This window comes from Podarcis raffonei, chromosome 1 (assembly GCF_027172205.1).
Source record: "Podarcis raffonei isolate rPodRaf1 chromosome 1, rPodRaf1.pri, whole genome shotgun sequence".
In the NCBI taxonomy this organism is placed as follows: Eukaryota; Metazoa; Chordata; class Lepidosauria; order Squamata; family Lacertidae; genus Podarcis; species Podarcis raffonei.
In genome coordinates this window covers 100,135,213-100,158,210 of record NC_070602.1, presented here as the reverse complement: position 1 = coordinate 100,158,210, position 22,998 = coordinate 100,135,213, and the positions used below count along the sequence as shown (strand labels likewise).

Below are 22,998 nucleotides of genomic sequence, written 5' to 3'. Positions count from 1 at the left end.
TAATAATATGGACAGGTGGCAGGAGATAGTCCTGTTGGGGGCTTACAGTCTACCCTCCCTTGGATTTTTAGAGGGAGATGCATTCTTCTGTTTCATTACACGTTTGTAATACACCAGGGAAACGTCACTTAAGAGTGGAAGGAAAGCTGTGTCAGGGCATGTCCCCATTAAGAGTAAGACTCTGATATTGCAAACATATAAATTTAGACTTATGCTTATAAAATGTGACTGAAACATCACATTTCATCAGTTATAAATCAGGGTGTTGTGAATCCTGTGAACAGTGCAGGAGCTTTAGGTTAGAATCCTATAGATACTTTCCAGTGGGTAACTTCTCCATTGAACTCAATAAGTCTTCCTTCTTAAAAGACTTCAATGGGAGTTCATTATAAATTTGTGTGATCCTTGGAACTGGAAATGTCTTGCATGAATGGTGCACTCAAACTAATTTCTACTCATAGCAGACCCATTGAAGTCAATGGACCTAGGTTTCTCATGTCCACTGATCTACTCTGACTAACATTGGATACAACCCCATGTTTTGACCCAAACAGTAAAGTAAGAATCCTGAATACCTCTTAAGGTAAAGGTAAAGGGACCCCTGGCCATTAGGTCCAGTCGTGACCGACTCTGGGGTTGCGGCGCTCACCTCACTTTATTGGCCGAGGGTGCCGGCGTACAGCTTCCCCGTCATGTGGCCAGCATGACTAAGCCGCTCTGGCGAACCAGAGCAGCGCATGGAAACATCGTTTACCTTCCCGCCAGAGCGGTACCTATTTATCTACTTGCACTTTGATGTGCTTTCGAACTGCTAGGTTGGCAGGAGCAAGGACCGAGCAACAGGAGCTCACTCCGTCGCTGGGATTCGAATCGCCAACCTTCTGATTGGCAAGTCCTAGGCTCTGTGGTTTAACCCACAGCGCCACCTGTGTCCCGAATACCTCTTAGGAAGGTACAAATTTCACAGTGTTCCAGTTGCAGCATGCAAGTAGAGAGTGCTTTTCCCCCCGGGGGTCTGAAGGGATCCGCATACCCCTAAACATTTTGTGAATCTAAGTTTGGCCTCATTAAGGGGCAGTATTTCAATATGAGTAGGGAAATGAGAGTACCCCTAAACATATTTTTTTAAAAGAAAAAAAGCACTGTAAGTAGGTAAAGCCAAACTTGAGTCTCCAGCTGTTGTTGGACTGCAACTCCTATCATCCCTGACAACTGGTCATGCTGGCTAGGGAAGACGGGAGTTACCAGGAGGTAAGCCTTAAAAAAGCTTGGGCTGTGAGCTTCCACATTGAATGGTTATACTTTTTTTCTGAATGTCTTCTTCAGCTTATATGCAGAGTTCCGCATTCCAAGTGGAATGACCATCTGATTTGTGAGAGGATGGTTGGGGTGGGGCAGTGCCAGCTAGGAAAGATGCCGCAAACCATGACACTTCATTTCTGTTAACGCTGACTTGCTGCTGGCTTTGGAGAAGTCTCTTAACCTCCCAGTGCCTGTTCACTCCATTTGTGAAACGGAATGAATAATCTTGATGAGAATTCATATGTAAGGTATTCAAAGTATCCGAGGAAAGCTTCTTATGTGATTCAGCAGCGGTGTTTGTCCTTGGTACTACAGCAATAAGAGAAATAAGTTGTCAAAATGGAGTAGTGTCAGCCACATTTTTCCCCCTTCTGCGAATTGCGTGTTTTATTTATCAATGTGAACTACAACATATAATCTCCTTTGGAAAGAGTTTTTGCTACAAGAAGAATAATGGCCGCATACTCAGCAGGCTGCAGTGGGATGAGATAGCATGCTTGCAGCATTTCTTTGCAACATAATTGCAGCATCAATGAACCATGAATTCAACCTAATTAACATAACTGGAACCACTGCAATCATGCTGCCATTCAATTTACTTTTTGAACGTTCTGGTGAAGTGTCAGGGTTGCATTATTTTCTATTGAAACTCTGCCGAGTCCTGTCCACTATGAATTGTTCAGCTGCTTTCCTGCCTTGATTTAAAAAAATTTTTGCTTCTAAACTTAGTTACAGTTTGATTAATTTTTTGGAGGAAGGGGAGATTTCATTGGCCAAGTGAGTTGATCTGTTAAACTACAAATACTTGTTGTTACTCACCCTTTGGTAGATAATTGAATATTTTGATGTACAGAATTCAAGGTAGCAAATACAGGGTTGGCAATACCTTGACAACTTACCAGTTTAATCAAAGTCAGCAAATTGTGTCTAGGCTTGGTAGTCAACAATGATTTCCAGGAGAAATGCACTAACAGTGCCACTGGGAACATGCAGAGAATTTTCACTGAGCATGGGCACTTTCTGTCACTGTGTTGGCTGATATAGCTCAGTTGGTTAGTACATGGTGCTGATAATGCCAAGGTTGCAGGTTCAATCCCCATAAGGGACAGCTGCTGTTAGAGGGATTGTGCTCTGAGAGCCTACTCCACAATTTTCTGTTGCAACATGTAGGAGTTAATTCACAGACTTCAGCATAAGAAGTTTGAAAACTACTACTTGAGATATAAGAACGACCTCCAGCCGGAATATATTTTATTTGTATGGTAATAATTAAGTCTGGAAGCAATTAAAAAGCATGTGCCAAATGAAGCCAGCTTAATCTCTGGAAAGGACAATGCATTGTTCTGGGGGTGGGAGTGCAGAATCTAAACCAGTATTCTTGGTATTAAAATGTTGAAAGAAGCTGTCAATAGGCAAGAATGTCAGCTTTTATCAGTGTGAATTACAATGTATCAGTGTCATAAATTCAGCATTAAAATGGTATAAGAGCAAACAAGGAAAGACAACAACATTGAAACAGCATAACAGACAACTGGGCTGCAAACTTGTTCCAAACTTATTACATATACAATGTCTTGTGGCATTGAGTTGACTGGGTGCAAGATCCCAGCCCTGGTGCTTAAGAACCATGTTTATTTACTTATTTGTTATTTAGTAGTTTTATATGTCGCTTTTTTACTTCAGTCCTCTTAATTGTACAGCTCTTTTTAATAAATCCATTACATTTCACAAATGTTGTGAACCACAAATGTTGTGAACCAAAATAAAGCCAGTGCAGCTGGAGCCAGGAGCAGGAGCAAGCACCCAGAGGTATTTGGGTCCACTCCTACCTCTTAAAGCTGGATTCCTTTCAGCAGAGCAGTTGGCCCCAGAAGGCCCTGTGATGATGGGAGAGGGGAGCATCTAGCAGAGCAGGGGTCTAATGCTGCCTTCCCCTGTGTATTATTTATTTATTTATTTGAGAGATTCATGTACTGCCCTTTGTCGAAAGGCCATGGACCAAGTTTACGACACAGCAACCTAATGAAATGCCATGTACATAGGTATCGTAATAGCCCAAACACAAAAAGTTGAAACAGTTATATAAATGCCACTCAAAATACTAGATAATATCAAATTATTCAAAGTGTAAATCCGGTAATAAACTGAGTCCTTGTGAAATACAATCTGCCTTTCAAAAAGGACTCAAGAACTTACTTGAAAGAATAAAAGCAAAGTTGACATGCAGACCTGAAGGGCGTGGAGGTCCTTGGAACTTGCTTTGCTTTGTTTCAATAACACAAGGCTGAGGAAAATGTGGCCTTCCAGATATTGGGCTCTAAGTCTTTTCAGCCCCAGCCATCATGGCCAGTGATCAGGAGCGATGAGGGTTGTAGGCCAACACCCTTCCCACCTCTGCAGATACAAAAGAAATACAACCTGGTGAAATCAGATCCAGTGTTTATAGGTCAAACTTGGGCCTGATTTACAAGTTATCAAAACAATATGGCAGCTGTTCCCATATGGTCTAGAGCAGGGTTTCCCAAACTTAAATCCACCAGCTGTTTTTGGACTACGATTCCCATCGTCCTGCTAGCTAGGGATGATGGGAGTTTTAGTCCAAAACCAACTGGAGACCCACGTTTGGGAAACCCAGGTCTAGAGGCTCTCATCCTGCATTGATCTCATAAGTTGCGAATGGATCTTAGCATGACATGTAGGAACTGCAAGATTGTGTCTGGAGTTTTGTAAGGCTTGGTGTACCGCATCCTTTTGCTGCTCTTCGGCCCTGTGCTGGAGTGCTATGTTGAAAGCTGGAATCCAACGGTATCTGCTATCTGATTCTTTTAATTGGTGGTGCCAGGCTTTGGATCAGTGACTTTTTTGCAGGCAGATCATGTGCCCTCCCACTGAACTAAGTGTCAGGATCGCTTGAATTACTAATAAATCTTTTTGAGCAGATTTTAGTATCAGTCTGAACCTCTGCATCCCAGTTCAGCGGACAGCCAAACCCAACAGTGATTCTTGAGCCCCTTTCTTCTTCTGCGTAGTCGTTCTAAAGCTCCTTCCTGATCTTGCATAGTGAAGTAAGCAACATTAAAGTGCCATTTTAGTGAACTTTGTCACTTATGGGGCATGCTATATTCGGTTGTGTGTGTGTGGTTGTTTTTTTTTTTTAAAAAAACAGCCCACAAACTTCAGTATTAACTCAAATAGGAATCATTTCTAGGCATCTTTGAATACATTTCCCCAGAATGTAGTCTGATTTTTGGAGCATGGCACAAAGCTTCTCAGCCAAGACACATCTTAAAAATAGAGAATTGATTTGAAAAGTCTGTTTCTTAGTTACATTGGCTGCTCTCCTCAAACCAGAGTGCAGAGTAGTCCCATTGAAGTGGTCTGAGGATTGCAACCATAGCATCAAAACATTATTCAGAGCACGTCAGAGAGGCTTTTTGGCTTTCCGTTGTTTTTATTTCCATTTCCATACTTTCTTTTGTTTTTATTTTTGCTTGTATCCAGTTGTATGGCTCCTCGGTAACATGGGTTTCGTTTGCTTATGTTATTAATACCAAAGTTAAAATGTTGAAATAATTTTCTTCTCTTCTGATACTTAATGCCACTTCTTTTCAGTTAAATTGTACGGTGATTGTTGCTTCTTTGGTTCCGAAAACTTCGATGTTTTTGTTTTGTTTCTCAACCAGTTTCTCAACTAGCTGCATGTGGAAGGAAGGCTGTGCAAGCCCCACATGCCTTCCTTCCACATGCACAGTTATGTGCAGCTGCCTCAACCCTGCCCTGGAAACCATCCAGTGTTTAAGAAGAAAGCATATGCAGACCAACTGCCCATCATACTGCAGCTGATTCACTAGGACACTCCATTTGTGTCCATCAGGCATCCAGTCCTGAGTAATAATTAGGAATGGCTCAAGCATTTGATCAAAGGCCCTGGGAGGAATAAGTGCCCTTGTTCAAATGCCTGAGAGCAGGATCAGAGCAAACACATCCCTGTGAGCAAGTCTCTTTTTGTCCCAAACCACCGCCTTTAACTTCCTCTACCTCCTGTTCAATGGAAGACAATTTACATTTGGCCCAGTGAAAGGGAAAGCAGAGGCAATGGCCACAGATACCTAGCAGAGTGTCCCAGGGCAGTTCACAACAGAAAAACATAAAAGTAAGAATACAAAGTACATAATAAAAACAAACCAATAACCCCATTCCCCACAAACACATTAAGAAAACCATAGAATGTTAATTAGCTGAACGCTTGGTTGAAGGGAAATGTTTTCACCTTGCACCTAATGTAATGAAGGCACCAGGTGAGCCTCCCTGGGGAGGGCATTCAGCAAATGGGGAGTTGCCACAAAGAAGTCCTGTTCTTCTCTTGCCACCCTCCAGACCTCTAGTGGAGGAGGAGGTTGGTTCATATAGGGAGAGGCAGTTCTTGAAGTATTGCAGACCTGAGGCATTTATGACCTTATAGGTCAAAACCAGTGCTTTGAACTGAGCCCAGAAATTAATCGGCAGCCAATGTAGTTGGGACGGGATTTGTGCAATACGCTCAAACTGCCCTGCCCTACCAAATTCTCAACCAGCTAAAGTGTCCAAACCGTCTTCAGAGGCAGCACTACATATAATGTGCTGCGGTAATCTAAACCTAGAGGTTACCAGAGCCTGTAGAACAGAAGTTAGGCTATTCCTGTCCAGATAGGGGCGCAGCTAGGCTATCAGCTGAAGCTTATGGAAAGCACTTTGCACCGCTGAGGCCACCTGAGCCCCAAGCTGAGAGTAAAGAATCCAGAAGTACCCCTAAACTATGTACCTGCTCCTTCAGAAGGAGTGTAACCCCATCAAGAGCAGGCAACCTCCCTCCCATCCATCTGATCTAGGGTGTTGAGTGTGTGGCATAATGCAAAATTGCTCCATGGCTTCACATAATGGCAACTGCGAGGGTCTAATGCAATGCAAAATAGCCGCTGTGTTGGGGGGGGGGGAGGCGCGCAGCAGAAATAGCTATCATATCTATAAAAACAAGAAAAGAGAAGGGAAGACAAAATGGTGTGGATGTGCCTTGCTCCCTATCTCATGCATTGTAGATCTTTGAGGGGATGTTTACAGAGATCTTTCGTGAGCACCATAGAAGGTACTGATGAATGCACAGGTGCTCCTGAGTGCTGGATTGTCAACCTTCTGTAATATATTCAGTTGAATGCTGAACTCTGTGCTACTATTTAGAGCTGATGATACACATTTTCTATGTATCTATGTACCTTTGTTAAATTAGCACGGAGAAAGGTATATTGCATTGCTTTAAGTTTTTCACACTTGAGATTAGAAATGTTTCTCTCCTTTTCCATTTTAAAACTATTTTCCTGTGAAAATTTTCCTAAAACAACAGACCTTCAACCCAGCTGCAGCGTATTGATTGCTCCAATATAATTAAAGATAACGAAGTCATATTGTGAAAGAAGGCACTTTAAAAAAACAACAACCTCATTTTCACCATAGGTGAAAAAAGTCGGCGAGTTGAAACGTATAGCTCTGAGGAATGCTATTCTACAAAACAGCTCAACTACACTTGGATTTTAAATTGCAGTAGCAATTTGGAAAAGGTTTTCAGACTGGAGCTATGTTAAATGTTAATAGCAAAATTGAGGTACTTTTTTTCTTTGATCTCTTCCTTGGCTTCTATAAAATAATGGAATCCAAACCAAGTGCCATTTATATATACACCTCCTTCTTTTGATCTTGTCATGCAGGAAGTGGGTAGCGGGGAGGTTGCCTGGCCCTTGTGCTCTTTCAGGTGAAGGCCCTATGCTGTTTTAGAAAGTTTTGTTTTGTGGCTTTTTTTTTGCAGGAATTTTCAGTTGTATGGTATACTCTTCAGTATTTGGAAGAGATAGCAGTATTAAGTCAAGTTTTGAATTTGGAACAGATAGCAGTGTTAAGTTCCTATGTTTGCAAAGCTATTCAGTACAATCTCCCCCACTCACTTAGCATTTGTCACTTCTAGCACAGACCTCCCTCCCAAAAGGAATACTATATACCCGTCACACATTTTCAATACTCTGCCTTGTAACAAGGATAGGCAGTAATGATGACCACTGCTATGGGTAGGGTGAAAGGCAGGGAGTCTAAACAGTAGGTGGAGCCAGAACCAATGAGAGGCAGAGCCAGCTAATTCTAGTTTTGCACCCACCCTCCTTCCTGTTGTTGTTGTTTAGTCGTTTAGTCGTGTCCGACTCTTCATGATCCCATGGACCAGAGCACGCTTGGCACTCCTGTCTTCCGCTGCCTCCCGCAGTTTGGTCAAATTCATTCCTTCTTGTTAGGTTCTACAATTAAGCTTTAAAAATGGAAGCTTTATGTGGGAGGAGAGTTCCCAGTTCTTCACATCTCTAGTTGACTGGGGAGAGTTTGGAAAGGGTTGCAGGTATATAGGCCAGGTCTGAGAGGAATGCGAGCAGGGGTTCAGCTCCTACTTATTTTATTTTTTTGAAACTTCTGGACAAACCCATATATACTTCAAGCTTGTTATAGAGAGAGAGAGCTACTGCCTCTGGCTGCTCCATCTTTGCCTTTCAAAGATAAAAAGGCCACTATTTCCTGGTGTGTGTGGAGGCGGTAAAGAGGATATACTAACCCAGCACAACACCATACGCTGGGCGGGGTGGGTGGGTGGAAGCGGTAGAAACAACCCTAATGTTGCATTGCATTCTGTTGTATCTGCTGCTTTGAAGATCCATCTGGGCTAAAGCATGCTTCTCCTGGGAATTTTTATTTATTTATATACATATGCTCATTTTAGACACCCTGCCAAACTATGGTGAAAGAAGCTTAATTATGGGTGAATTTAAACTTATGGTTTGCAGTTGCACAGCGGTCCAGAATCCGAGACCATGGTTTGAAGTGGGCTTCCAAGCCATGGGTACTGCTGATTATTATTTTGATGTCTAACATTGACAAACCGTAAGTGCAACCATCACTTTATCTGCAGAATTTGCTGTACCATAGAGATTGGAGAGGTGATGAATTTGTGAGGTTAAGATGAATAAAACAAATATACACAAGCTCTTCCAAACCACTCTTTGCTTATTGTATATGTGGAATCTCAAAGCACCACATGGGATCTAAACTATGGTTAGCAGAAGCCATTGTTTGATGTGATATCTGAATTGAGTCTTTAGTGAAATGATAGCAAATATGTCTGGAACGTTCCTTTTTCTCTCCTCTTTAAAGTACCTAGCTTTCACTGGATTTGTTTCCCAACTCCCAAATGGAAGTGAAACAACAGACTTACAAGAAAGGCAAACAGACTTTCTCATTTCGGTTCACAATCACAGGGATTTCTTTCTTTAAACAACAAGGAGCTCTCCCTCAAGGTTTGTACCTACAGTGGAAAAGAGATAAAATCCTTGAAATTGAACAAATTAACAGCAAGCCCAGTACGACTTTACATGGTTTTATGACAGCATCCAGTACATCTTGACAAGAATTTCTGACTAAGCTTTAAATAACTTGCCTGTGTGTGTGTGTGTGTGTGTGTGTGTGTGTGTAGCCAAACAAGCCCCAAACCTGAAAGAGCAGATTATCTTTTGAAGAGCAAACATTAAAAGCTCTGTGGACAAACCTATTTTAGCAGGAAGGTAAGAATACTGATCTTTAAACAAGCAAAACTGTCCGCAGACAGATTTTTTTGAGACACTGAACTTCGGTTATTTTACACATATCCTTAGTTTCACAGGACATCATTAAATAATTCGTCAACAATTAGACTATATATTCAGTATGAGGAATACATCTGGTCAGAGGCTGTAGTGATACAAGTATGTTGTAACTGCAGATATGAGTCAGCCCTGTATAGTGGATAGGGTTTGGAGTTGGATTCAGTCCCCATTCATCCATGAAGCTCACTGTGTGGCTTTGATGGCTCCTTTTATTTTCTCTTAGGCTTACCTGCTTCACAGGGTTATTGTGAATAAAAATGGGATAACCACCGTGTAAGTTCTGAGTATCATGGGGTATCCATAGAATTAGAGCTGGGTAGAACACTCCATTTCTATTCTGTCAATTTTGCATGCATGCATTCATTATAAATCCTTTTTCGTCCCATTTCTGCATAAATCTGTGATTTATTTATTTATTTATTTGTTTGTTTATTTGCAATCTGCATTGAAATGTTTATTTAAATACATATTTTATCCAATGTACATATTGACTGTTTGGCTCCGAAGCGCCCTCTCCGATTGCATGGAGCCCGGACAGCACCGTGGTTTTCCACGGATCTGAGGGCAATGAAACAATCGTTGAGACGGCTAGAGCGCCGGTGGCGGATAACTCATTCCGAATCTGACCGGACACAGGTTAGAGCTCAACGTCGAGCCTACCAAGTGGCGATAGCGACGGCGAAGAAGAATTTCTTCACCGCCTCTATTGCATCTGCAGAAAATAGCAGCAGGAGACTTTTTCAGGTGGTTCACAATTTAGCGGAACCACCTGCAACATCGGGGCCCAGTATGGGCCACATGTTCTCCTGCAATGATTTTGCAAAGTTTTTTGCAGATAAAATCGCTCAGATTCGGGAAGAAGTAGACTCCACCGTGGGAGCAGGGCCGGGGCGGGAGAGTGCTAGAGTTCTGTCTAGTCAAGTTGAGTGGGATCAATTCCAATCTGTTACCTCCGAGGATGTGGACAGGCTGCTTGGACGAGTGAGACCAACCACCTGTCTCCTGGATCCTTGCCCATCCTGGCTTATAAAAGCTAGCCGGGAAGGACTGGGCGATGGGCTTCGTGGGGTGGTGAATGCTTCCCTCCGTGAGGGAGCCTTCCCAGACCCGCTGAAAGAGGCGGTTATTAAACCGCTTCTTAAAAAACCATCTTTAGATGCGGCCACGATGGCCAACTATCGCCCAGTCTCAAATCTTCCATTCTTGGGCAAGGTGATTGAGCGAGCGGTTGCCGAACAACTCCAGGCACGCCTGGAAGAAGCGGACCATTTGGATCCCTTCCAGTCGGGATTCAGGCCTCATCATGGGACTGAAACGGCCTTGGTCGCACTGGTTGATGATCTCCGGCGGGCTAGAGACAAAGGTGAGAGCTGTTTCCTAGTTCTGCTGGATCTCTCAGCGGCGTTTGATACCATCGACCATAACATCCTTCTGGACCGTCTTGAGGGGCTGGGAGCTGGGGGCACTGTCATACAGTGGTTCCGCTCCTTCCTCCTGGGCCGTGTTCAGAAAGTGGTGGTGGGGGATGAGTGTTCAGACCCCTGGGCTCTCACTTGTGGGGTGCCTCAGGGTTCTGTCCTCTCCCCCATGCTTTTCAACATTTACATGCAGCCGCTGGGAGAGATCATCAGGAGGTTTGGGCTGGGTGTTCATCAGTATGCGGATGATACCCAGCTCTACCTCTCTTTTAAATCAGAACCAGTGAGGGCGGTGAAGGTCCTGTGTGAGTGTCTGGAGGCGGTTGGAGGATGGATGGCGGCTAACAGATTGAGGTTGAATCCTGACAAGACAGAAGTACTGTTTTTGGGGGACAGGAGGCGGGCAGGTGTGGAGGATTCCCTGGTCCTGAATGGGGTAACTGTGCCCCTGAAGGACCAGGTGCGCAGCCTGGGAGTCATTTTGGACTCACAGCTGTCCATGGAGGCACAGGTCAAATCTGTGTCCAGGGCAGCTGTTTACCAGCTCCATCTGGTACGCAGGCTGAGACCCTATCTGCCTGCGGACTGTCTCGCCAGAGTGGTGCATGCTCTGGTTATCTCCCGCTTGGATTACTGCAATGCGCTCTACGTGGGGCTACCTTTGAAGGTGACCCGGAAACTACAACTAATCCAGAATGCGGCAGCTAGACTGGTGACTGGGGGCGGCCGCCGAGACCATATAACACCGGTCTTGAAAGACCTACATTGGCTCCCAGTACGTTTCCGAGCACAATTCAAAGTGTTGGTGCTGACCTTTAAAGCCCTAAACGGCCTCGGTCCAGTATACCTGAAGGAGCATCTCTACCCCCATCATTCTGCCCGGACGCTGAGGTCTAGCGCCGAGGGCCTTCTGGCGGTTCCCTCATTGCGAGAAGCAAAGCTACAGGGAACCAGGCAGAGGGCCTTCTCGGTAGTGGCGCCCGCCCTGTGGAATGCCCTTCCAGCAGATGTCAAAGAGATAAACAACTACCTGACATTCAGAAGACATCTTAAGGCAGCCCTGTTCAGGGAAGTTTTTAACGTGTGATATTTTACTGTATTTTTGGTTTTTATGGAAGCCGCCCAGAGTGGCTGGGGAGGCCCAGCCAGATGGGCGGGGTATAAATAATAAATTATTATTATTATTATTATTATTATATTTCTAAATATATTTGATTCCAAAACAGACATTTTAAACATTTCACACAGTTTCTGAGCCAGAAAAAGTTTCTGAATTCTGAAGGAAAATTACATTCTTATCTATACATTATTTCAGTAGGTGAAGATCAGGTCAGTTTGCATCAGAAGTCACAGAATTCAAATTCCTCAGGCATCCTTACCTAGAAATTACATAAAATTCAATTGACTATATATTTTTGAGAGCTATTTGTTTGTTCACTGTCCATTTGGACGCTTATTAGGATATCATAAGGAAAATTCATTTGATGGTTCCTGAGATCAAGGAACAGGTCTTTTGTCTATGTTTGAATATAATTTGATGCTGTTTTGAACCAAGATGACGGACTGCATCTGTCAAAACTGCAGTGATTTTAACCAAAAATTTTAAAAATGCATTGATTTTTGTTGTTGTTTCTTTCAACTCCTGAACAACTTAGGGTACAAGACTTCCAGCAATGAACATGGAAAAAGTGGTACATTTCTCATATTTTTTTCTTACCATCGGTATTCTTGGTTCTAGGGAAGCATACATATCCATAACAAAGGAAATATTTTCTGTCTGAGGCAAAGAGGAAGTTGGTGCTTTCTATTTGCTGTACAGTAGCTACCTGGGTTAGCATTAATCTTATTTCCAACACTGGCATGCATCCTTGACCGCATCTGAGGACAACAGGCTGGTTCAGTGGGTACCTGGCAGGCTGGTGCATGACAAACCTCTGATCTCTGTTGCTGGTGTTGTCCTGCCCCCTAATATCTTCAGCCTGAGGTCATTGCCTCATTCTGCCTAATGATAGGGCCAATTCTGCATTCGAAATCATTGCAGGAGTTAGCTTCTTAGTTTTAGCTGTGTGCATATACAATGGTGGTGTGCTTCCTACATTAAAAAAACCATCTCCCTAAAGGGTGTACCGGTAATTGGATAAAGGGAAATTGCAATGTGCAATATTTTCACAACCGAGCCTGAACCCTCATCCACATTATACTTAGCCTAGTTCTGCAAATACCCCAGTGGTATGACACTACTTAAACTGAGCAGTGCTTACTTCACTTCACCCTCGTCCCTTTCCGTTGTCCCAGTACTCATTCATCTCTTGTAATACACTGACATTCTAACCTTTTTTTGCTGGAAAGCAGAGCATCCTGGGATTCTGCCGCCACAAGCCAAGGCTAGAGCTTCAGATGTATATTACCTTGTGACTGAGAGAAATTAAAATGATATCTCTGTGTTTCATGTAGTACAAGAACGCTGTATGCAAGGCCACCGAGAGGATTACAAAGACCCTGGGCAAAACTAAATCAGGATTTTTGGCCCAGGCCCAGCTTCATACAAATAAGGGACCTTGGCCAGGATCCAAAGAACTGTGATGCTCGTACAGTGAGCCCGAGATTTTAAGGCTGGACTGCCCCCCCCCTTTCTTGAACAGCAGCTCCTTCCTACCATGCTGCGTAGGAGACCGCTTTAGAAACTGTCAGAAAGTTCAAAATCATGTTGTGATGTCGAATAGGGCAAGCCGTCTGAAGCAGAGTCAGGCATTGAAGTGAGTTAGACTTAAGGCAGGCGGCTTGCTCTGAGTCTGTAATAATTAGCTGCTTACCTCAGAGTATATCTTGTTGAAATCAATGGAGCTTTCGCAGAAGTACGTATAGGATTGTGCTGTAAGTATTTGCTTGCATCCTGGTCCTTGACAATAAGGGTCAAATGGTCACTGATGGATTTGCTTTCATTCCTCATAAACGCACCTAAGGTTACCTGGCTGTATGAATACTACAAGGCCGTTTCATACCGCTTGATGTCATCACACACACACACACACACACACACACACACTTCTTGCAGCTTAATTAGCTTACATTACTGTTCCCTTTAGGAGAGCTGTGCCTGGTATTTCTTTGTTTCACTGCTATGTTGGATACCTGAGGAGGTGTTAAAATAATTAAGGTGAACTATGTGTTTTCTTGAGAAACACACAAAAGGATTTGTATCTGCACAGGGGATTGAGCTATCAAAAACAGATGTGACCATGTGGAACATTTCACATAAATTTATTTAAATCATTATTTACCTGTAACATACAAGCAGGGTTTTAGCTGCACTAGCTTGTTGCCAGTACATACTGCCAATAATCTGCCAAAAAGGCAGCTTGCTGGCAAAATCGTTGAAATGGTTAGCTTATGCTTACAGAAAACATTACAACCCTGATTCACATTAAAATCTAACAGAAACGAACCCTTTGATGCTAGAGATGCTGGATTGTGTTATCAAAATATGGTATACAGTTTATTTGGATTGTCTATACCCTACAAGAAATATGACTATTTGTAACGTGATATGTAATCATCTAAGGCAACTTATTGTTTTCAGTTACTCTTCGGAGTGAGATCACATGGTTTCTGCTCAGATTTAAAATAAGTGGTTCTTGCATAGGGCCCATACAACAGGCTAAGTGTGTGTAGAACGGCTGGCTAATTAATAAAGAAAAGTGATGAAAATCAAAATAACATTGACTTCTAAGGCTAGCTAAACTTTTAAAGCAAGACTTTCTTTTAGGAAAAATCTTATGCATAGCACAAACTTTTTCATCCAAGTATCATTTCAGTAATGGCAAGCTTAAATATTGGAGACCATGGGGAAACATAATATTACGATAATGTTCTTTGGTGCGGTTTGGAGGGGTTTAGGAAACATTTGGAAGTATTTTTCTCATAGAGTCACTTAACTATTGAAGTGTTATGATAGCATTCCCCTCTGCATTGTGTATTTACTGAGAAAGTCCGTTTAAAGGGGACACTGATTTTTAAAAATACTGATTAGAAGAAATTCCTCTAACCAGGAAATTACATGCTCTGGTGGTGGCAGTTTAATAATAGGATGCAGGGGAAGAACCCAAACTCCATGTGATTTGAAGGTGAGGTGTCTTCTTACAAAAATACATCCATTTCCAGTTCTGTTCCATCTTTTCCTTTCAGCTGCTTTAAATCAAATGCGTATTTTGTAAGTCAACATCCTAGAACTGAGTTGGTGGGTGCTGCAGCTAAAGTCTGGATGTTGGTGGCTATGTGCCAGCCTTAATAGAATCTAACCCAGTTCTCAAAAAGCTTCCTCAGTTAGTATACATAAAGTGATATGTTCTAAACCTTTCTCAGGTGTTGTGATCAAAATTAGTTTCCATTGTACCGTGAGCTATTCTTTTGTCTTTAGCAGTGCTATTCTGTGCATGCTCTCTTGGAGGTAAACCCAACTTTTTGCACTGGAGCTTATTCATAGCTAGCATGTTTGTGAATACAGCCTAAATGCTGCAGTGTAGTTCTTGCATTACTGATAACTTTTAATAATTATGTAATATCTTAGAAGTTATTCTGTGAAGTATTTAGTTTTATCTTCATAAAAGCTTCATGCTATATACATTTGAAAACATTCATGGTATTTTGTTTATTGACTTCAGTTTTGCTGCAAATTATATACAGATAGAAAGAAAACAAAACTTTCTTTCCATACTGAGTATTTAGGGGGGGGGAATGTAAAAAGAATACAAATAAAATCTTTTAAACAACCTAAAGTGATTTAAGGAGTTTGCAGGAAACCTTTTGCTAGCCACTCAGGGGTAAATATGTTATGTAACAAAGTGGTATTAAGTCAGTAATAATCCCACAAGTACAGAGTAGATTAAAATGGTTTTGGCTAGAAGGGTGTGGAACTAGGGGGAGGGGGAAGCACAAAGGAATCAAAGCCCAGAATGCACACATCTGTGAGGTTTGTGTTTATTTTGGGAATAGCTTCTGCCTTTTCCTTTCTCCTTTGCATAATTCTGTGGCAGACTTTCTTTTCAGCTAGTCCTATTTCCATGCTGTGTGCTTCCCAGAAGAAGAGCTCTATGAATGTTATACTCAGAAGCTTTATCAGATGAGCAAAACAAAGCATTTCAATTTCACAGAGCGTCTTGTGTAGCTTTAAAGAAAAGCAAAACACACACGCACACACTTGAAATCCGGGATCTTTAGGTCCACTTGCAAACAGTGTTCAGACAGAGTACTTTGTGGACTTCTTACGTGATATGTTCTGTCCCTCCTCTTTACATTGAGGTCTAGGAATTACAGCCTAGAGGAGATGAACACTCGGAAGATGTTGAAAGTGCAGTTGATTGAGGATGAAATCGGATTGGCAAGAGGATTGTGAAGAGCAGGAAATGCTGAGGAAATAAAATGAAATTTGCTGGAGCTTTTGAATCCTAAATCCAGAGGAATGAGAGTTTCCCCCCAGCAAAATATTGGGGAAAGAGGTAGCATCTGGAAACACTCTAACATTAAAGAGCCTGGCTTTCTTTTATTTTCTTTGCACAATCTACTATCCTACCTTAAGTCAGGTGCCTTTCCTCAGTTAGCCACTTAGCTGAGTGATGCTCCAGCATATTACTAACATTTCCCTTTCCTCTTTGTTCTTCTTCTTGCAGCTTTCTTCACTCTCGTATTTGTTTAATACATGCTGTAAACACTAAACCAAAAAGTTAACTGGTTAACATCAAGCAAAGCCTCAACAGGTATTCATTTCACCTGAGTTGTTTAGCTATAACTGAGCAGAATGCATGCCCAAAAGCCAGGAAATGTGATGTGGGGCTTTGAGAAGGCCAGGACATCATTGGATGTTAAATCAATCTACCCACAATGATAACCTCCATAGTCTCAAGTTCTTAAAATACGCAGATCCATAGCCATCCCTGGACTGCCAGAAAGCAGCCTAGCAAAAAGGACACTGAGAAATATTCAGTTCACCACTCACATTCTTCAACATCAGACAATCAGTAGCTATAGATTACAGTAGGCATCTTCTGCCCCAAGGTGTTTTGTGCAGTTCAATAATGGCAGAATGTCCCTCATTCCTATGTCTACTGTTTGGGAAACAAAGGAGGACTTCAACAAAATGTTACAGTGTGAAATGCTGTTGCTTAGGTTGCCTGCCAGCCACTCCTCCATGCCTTCTCTCAGGGTACACCATTCCACTGCCCTTGCTTCTTTTTTTTCCAGCTGTTTTCGTCCCCTTCAATAACTAGCCAGTATTCCATGGCCATAGACCATACTTTGTCTTAGTGGGCTTTTGGGCTTTAAAAAACAACAACAAAAATATTAGCCAGCCCTCTCCTTCACCAAAATAAAGTTCTTGTACTTCTGCAAACCCTGGCATTCCACAAACCTATTTATACCTCCTTCTGTTATACCTCCTTATACCTCTTGCTGTTTTGGGTGCATAAAGATTCATACTTTGAGAACTGAACCCATTGGCAGTGTTTAGGCGGCAAACATTTTGTGTGGGGGTTTCGTTCCTGACCACCGTGTGCATCGATGGAACACACAGAAACCCACCCTGCTCCTTTCCGCCCCCACCCCCATTCTGCCCCACTTTTGGGCCACTTCTGGGTCAACAGCAACAAGCACGTGCATGATGGTCACTGCCTGTATGTGATAGCACATTCAGTTGTGGTGCATAAAGTGAAAAAGGCAAGCAAATGAACAAAACTTAAGAAAAAATGTTTGGAAAGTCATCAGTTAGTGTGCAGATACAGTGGTACCTCAGGTTACATATGCTTCAGGTTACATACGATTCAGGTTACAGACTCTGCTAAGCCAGAAATAGTACCTCGAGTTAAGAACTTTGCTTCAGAATGAGAACAGAAATCGTTCTCCGGCGGCGCAGCAGCAGCGGGAGGCCCCATTAGCTAAAGTGGTGCTTCAGGTTAAGAACAGTTTCAGGTTAAGAACGGACCTCCGGAACGAATTAAGTACTTAACCCGAGGTACCGCTGTACTTAATGGACTTGATAGGTGCAGTGTGCATTGTGTTTGGACATTGTGCTTGGGTCTCTAAAGATCTATTCACTCTTGAACCTGACTTGAATGGATTCTGATAATCCACTGTATCTCTGAGCTTGCTCACAGTATATTTGTTTGTTTGTTTATTAACTGCACTTATATAGCCATCTGATAGCAGATGTTCTCTGTGCAGCTCACAGAGAATAACAATACTACAAATTGGAATACAATGTGAAACAGTAAAAACTATTACAGATTAATAAGAAATGTTAAAACTAAAACTCAGTTTTAAACTGCGAAACCTGAAAGACTGAACTATTATAACGTCATACCACCCTGTGGAAGCCATTCCATAACTGGGGTGCCACTACTGAAAAGGTCCTTTCCCCACCGTCAACTTGATGTGATAAGAATTGTAAAGCACCTGTTTTCAAAAGAGAGAGGGTGGCTTTTCTTTCTCTTTTTTACCATCGTTTTCATTTTAGCTTTCTTCTAAATATACATCAGTGTCATTTACAGCAAAGAGTAGCTACTGCTGTTTCACATACTTGTTTGTTTGTTTGTTTTTTGACAACATGTGACCTTAGAAGTGGAAATAATAAAAAGTCTGCATTTGGGAAGAAACACTGGCATACGTTTACAAAACCTGGATAGAATCTCATTGAAAAATCATTATGGTAGGTAGAGTATGAACATCTTTATGAGATTTTGCCCTGCTGCCCTCCCATGCAGAATCATCTGGTAGTGATACTTCCCTCTGCAAAGAGAGTCTTTGGATTCAGAAGTCATTCTTTTTTGCCATCTTGAGGTCTGAGATACGGATTTAGTTTCCTGGAGATCTTTACCTGAACACAGCTTAGTATTTTAAGTGGCTTTCCCCAGACATTTACAGAGCAAATATGTACCTAGATATTTCCATTTTTACTTCATTGCATTCTTCTAGAACAGCCCTGGATTTATAGACATGGTCTCTATGAAGTTTGAAAGTTATATATGTAGAGTATATTTCTTCCAGCTCTCACATGTTTTATGTGTTTTGTTTTTATGAAAAATAGCTTTTCAGAATATACTGAATGTAGCACACAGTCCAGGACCGCTTCTTTAATAATTTGATCTAACCCAAAACAGCCCTTCAGCCAGTGTTTCTAATGTGGTTTTTATTCATTTGACGATGACATCAGTATCTTCCCATTCTTCTTTTGGTGGTGTTTTTAATAAAATGGTGTATGAGTTGACTGTCAGTGCCAATGAAGAATACTGATTCTCATAAGTAATGTTTCATTAGGCCAAATGAGATGTTGTGAATAAACATGTACAAAAGGACATGATGACATCTAACGTGCAAACAGTAGAAGCCTCGCGTCTCTGCTGCAAATTAATGTGCATAGGTGTGTTGGCACGGCTGTTTTCGATGTAGAGAATGTGTACTGCACAAGCTAGAAAGAATGGCAAATCTGGCAGATTAAATGTCAAACATTCAGGCTGACATTTATAGTGACTTTTAGCATGTTAAGAGATTTCTATTATGTAGTCAAGAATTAGTTATTTTTGCTGTAGTGTTTCAACAAAGCGTTTACAGTCAAATGCACCAAGCTGACAGGTTATTTATTATATTTGTGGTACTCTCAAGGCTTATTTTTTTGTTATGTTTATAAACATTGTAAATGGGAATATTATATCTCAAAGGAGCCAGTCTAAATTCAGCAAAGGGGAAAACGTTTTTACTTACATTTCCAGTAGAGGTTTTTGGTGTGCGTATTTGTGTGTGTGTCTTTGTCTTGTTTTACATTAGAAATCAATGTGCCAGGTACTAAACCAATGGCTTTACAAAGAGGCTAGGCAATGCAAGACACACTGGCATACTAAAGCTGTGAGTTTGTGACTTTTCTTTATATGTATTCTAACCTGTTGCCTGATAGTTTTGAATTTTGTGTGTTATAAACCAAGAACACCACTCTGGCATCTCCCTTCAATGCTGGTACCAGGTGCCACCCAACAACTGTTGCTGTTGTTCTGTTGTTCATCAAAAGTATAAAATGTTGTATGTGCAAGGCCACATCAGAGTGTGAAAGTGGGGTTATGAAAAGTCCCTGCATGCTTTCAAAGCTGATACTTGTGAGAAGCTGTTGGTGAGAACAGGAGATGTGGTAGGACCTTGCTGCTTTTCTTCAATCTATGACGCCTTCCAGGGTCAACATGTCAGGGCTTTAACCTTGGATAAGGACAAGAACTCGATCCAATGTTATGAAGTAGCGAAGAAAACATCAATCGGTGTTGTGCCAGTTTATGTGTGTATATAGAAGCCAAGTTAATCAGAATTACTTGTGTCTCTTTTCTCGCCTTTATATAACATCAGATTTTGCATTGGAACAGAGGTGGGAAATGTGCAGCCCTCCAGATTCTGTTGGACTCCAACTTCCATCAGCCCCAGCCAACATGATGCCCTGTGTTTTAGTCCAACAAATTTGGAGGGACTTTCGTCCAACAGTGCACTAGAATCAGGGAAAGAAGTTAAAAATATGTCCTTCTTTCCACCTGCTTCTTTATAATTTTGAATTAGCTCCATGTGCTACAAGCACTTAATGCTGTTTGTTATGGTATGACATTTCAGCAATAATAGTTTATATAAGGTCTACTTTAGTCTTTAACACTTTTCAAACTACAAATGAACAAACTTTGGAGAGAGAAGGGTGGAATGGTGAGACACCTCACTCCTGATCTAACACAGGTTTGGTTAAAAGTTAGAATAGTGTCTAATCATGCAAAATTGTACTTTACTGTGAAATCATGAGTCCTGCTTTTTCAGAGTTCCCAGTCACACTGATTGAGCCCTTCCATTGCACAAGAGCAAGCTCTGTTCCAACATTCGTGGAAATGGACTGCTGCTACAGTCCAACATACCCATGAGTATTTAGGCTATTCACACTGATTGTATAAGGGCTCCATAACAGTGATCCCCAAGCGGTGATCCACTTAACCCACACAGGGGTTGAATGGCACTATTCACGTAATAAAAACTACCATAGCAATATCAAAATTTTCAAAAGTAGGGGGTCCACTGCTTAGCTTTTGAAAAGCAGGGGGTCCACAGAACTTAGCTAATTGGGAACCACTGCTCTATAACATGGTGAACTGTAACAGCTTTAAGATTCTTCTACCAAATTATTTGAAATCTTCCTTCATCATCATGTCCATTTCTAGTTCTTAATTTCTAGTGATATGTTAAAGCATGCAAACCATTTGAGTAGCAGCTGGGCAATAGATTGTCTGTCATATCATTCCTGCCATGTTGACAATAGAGGTTGTACTGTGTATGATTTGTGATGTAGACTGTCCTGTCTTCCAGAGATTATAAAAGGTCTTGTGTTTTTAGACATAATGATGCATAGTGAAAGCTCAGCCACCTAAGCTAACTTGCAAACTTTTTAAAAAATCATTTCATTGAGGAACACTTTGGTATTTTTGTGACTCTCAGCATGCAGGTTTTATTATGTCTGCACTATTGCTATTAAGATATACAGAACTACTTGGTGCCAAAACAATGCCAAGTTAATGTGGATAATACTTACTCCTTGATATATCATGAAATAAATCTTGCTTTAAAAATCATTCAGCGAACAGTATTACAAACTAACTACTTTAAAAACTGTCAAGGTGATTACTATTATGTATGTAATGCAAGTAGATAGAAAAAGTCTTGATTGTGCCCAGATTGGGCTTTCCACGTACATCTTGTAGAAAATATATTTTGCAGCTGTTTTCATTGACATCTTATCTAATAACTGAAAATCCCACAATGGATTTATGAGAACTTAAACCTGGAAAATAGCTGAAAGTGAGGCACTGCATAATTGGGCACAAGGACTAGAATCTGGGTAAGGAGACAGAAGACCACATAGAACAAACTATTGGGATTGGGGTGTGTTTTTAGTAATAGTATTAGTGGTAGTATTCCACCATTCATTTATGGGAGATTATGCAACTATTTGCAATGTTATCGTATGAGAACATGGAAACTTTTAACAACAGGGATGTCCCCAAGCTGATCATTAAGTAGTTCCCCTAAAAAATGGGGGGTACAACTTAAATTAGTCAAAACTATCTGGTGTTTCCATGGAACTTAAAGAGAGGGACTGTAGCTCAGTGGTAGGCACAGGCTTTTGCATATTTCCATCAGGAAGAGACCTCAAGAAGTAAGCTGAGAAATACTGTGCCTGGTGCCTTGAAAAGCCACTGCTGTAGGCCGGGGGTCTGGCGCAACACATTGCGCTGTTTCTGAAGTGGCCTCACTCCCCTCTGTTGCAACCTTCTACAACTGTGGCAGGTGACTTCTGTCACCTCCTCCCTCTCTTCCCTGACCTGGAACTTGCTTGTGCCAAGGCCATCTTCTCTCCTAAGAACCAACTGTGAGAAAGGAGGTGCTTCCTTTGTGTAAGGCTTTGTGGGTGAGGTGGTTCCAGACACTGACACTGCCAATTTGCTGCTCAGGTGGCAAATCCTGCTTAAATTTTAAATTTAATGTTGAACATTAAAGAGGATTTGCCTTTCTTTTGGCAAAGTGGAAGTGGCACAGGAAATTTACCCACAATGCCTCACTCTGAAGATGGGCCCCTTCCAGAGAGCCCTGTTGGAGCACCACCAGCTGTTTCTCTCACAAGAGATGGGTGATGGGTAGACTGGTGAAAGGGGAGGCTTTGGACCTTGCCTGGTCAACAGAGCTGTATATTCCACTTGCCTCACTTCAGCCTCTGCAGTTCCAGTGGCCTCAGGAACTCTGAGCTGGAAAACAGAGCCCTTAACCCCTGGAAACACTTTGCTCTTTGTTTTCTCTATCATGTGGCAAATGAATTTAAAGATGACAGAGCCACCACTATGCAGAACCATTCAAGCAGCTTTTGTATTGCAGCTTTTTGTCTTTAAAAAAAAGATAGTATTCAAAAATTGCAAACTGACATAAGTAATTTTGGAGCAAGTATAATTTAATTTTGTTTTGTTTTTAACTCTAGGTTTATGCCAGAACACAAACTCGCCCATATTGAGAAGATGCATGGTATTAAAGGAGATGGTGGAATAAACATCAGCGCCTCTGACCTTAGTCCCAGACATAGTGAACCACAGTCTGGACTTCATTCCCTGGGACCAGAGGGGCTACCCAACCAACTACTGACACTAGAAGATCTGGACAAGCCTACATCTTTGAAAAGCACAACCCCTTGTCAAGAGGAAGATAGCCAACATGCAACTTACAACCTGTGCAGCATCTCAGGTAGTTTGGACCATCTGGAGAAACCTTTGCACATTGTTTGGCCACACAGATGGTAAGTATAACACCAAAAGAAAATGCTATATCTTCAGACGAGTTATTGCATACAACGTTGATTTAGTACCAATATTGTTTTGCTCTGCATGTTATATCTTTGGAAAGGTAGTGGTCCACTGAAAACAAATGATGGCATTTGAAAGCTGAAATTCGCAGCAGGCATTCAGCATACGAGAGGCGGGATGGGTTGTGTGGGTGGGGAAGAAGAGGTATAGTTATGACATTGAAATGAT

General features: G+C 41.8%; 1 protein-coding gene across 3 annotated transcripts in view; it reads left to right on the top strand.

Annotated features, from left to right (window-relative positions):
- GTDC1 (glycosyltransferase like domain containing 1) overlaps positions 1 to 22,998 on the top strand; it is a 161,034-nt gene that overhangs the window by 90,968 nt on the left and 47,068 nt on the right. For all 3 annotated transcript variants that reach the window (XM_053406031.1, XM_053406022.1, XM_053406015.1), the window contains exon 5: positions 22,452 to 22,763. In XM_053406031.1, coding sequence (XP_053262006.1) covers positions 22,452 to 22,763 — 312 coding nt within the window. The remainder of the gene's footprint in view (positions 1 to 22,451; positions 22,764 to 22,998) is intronic.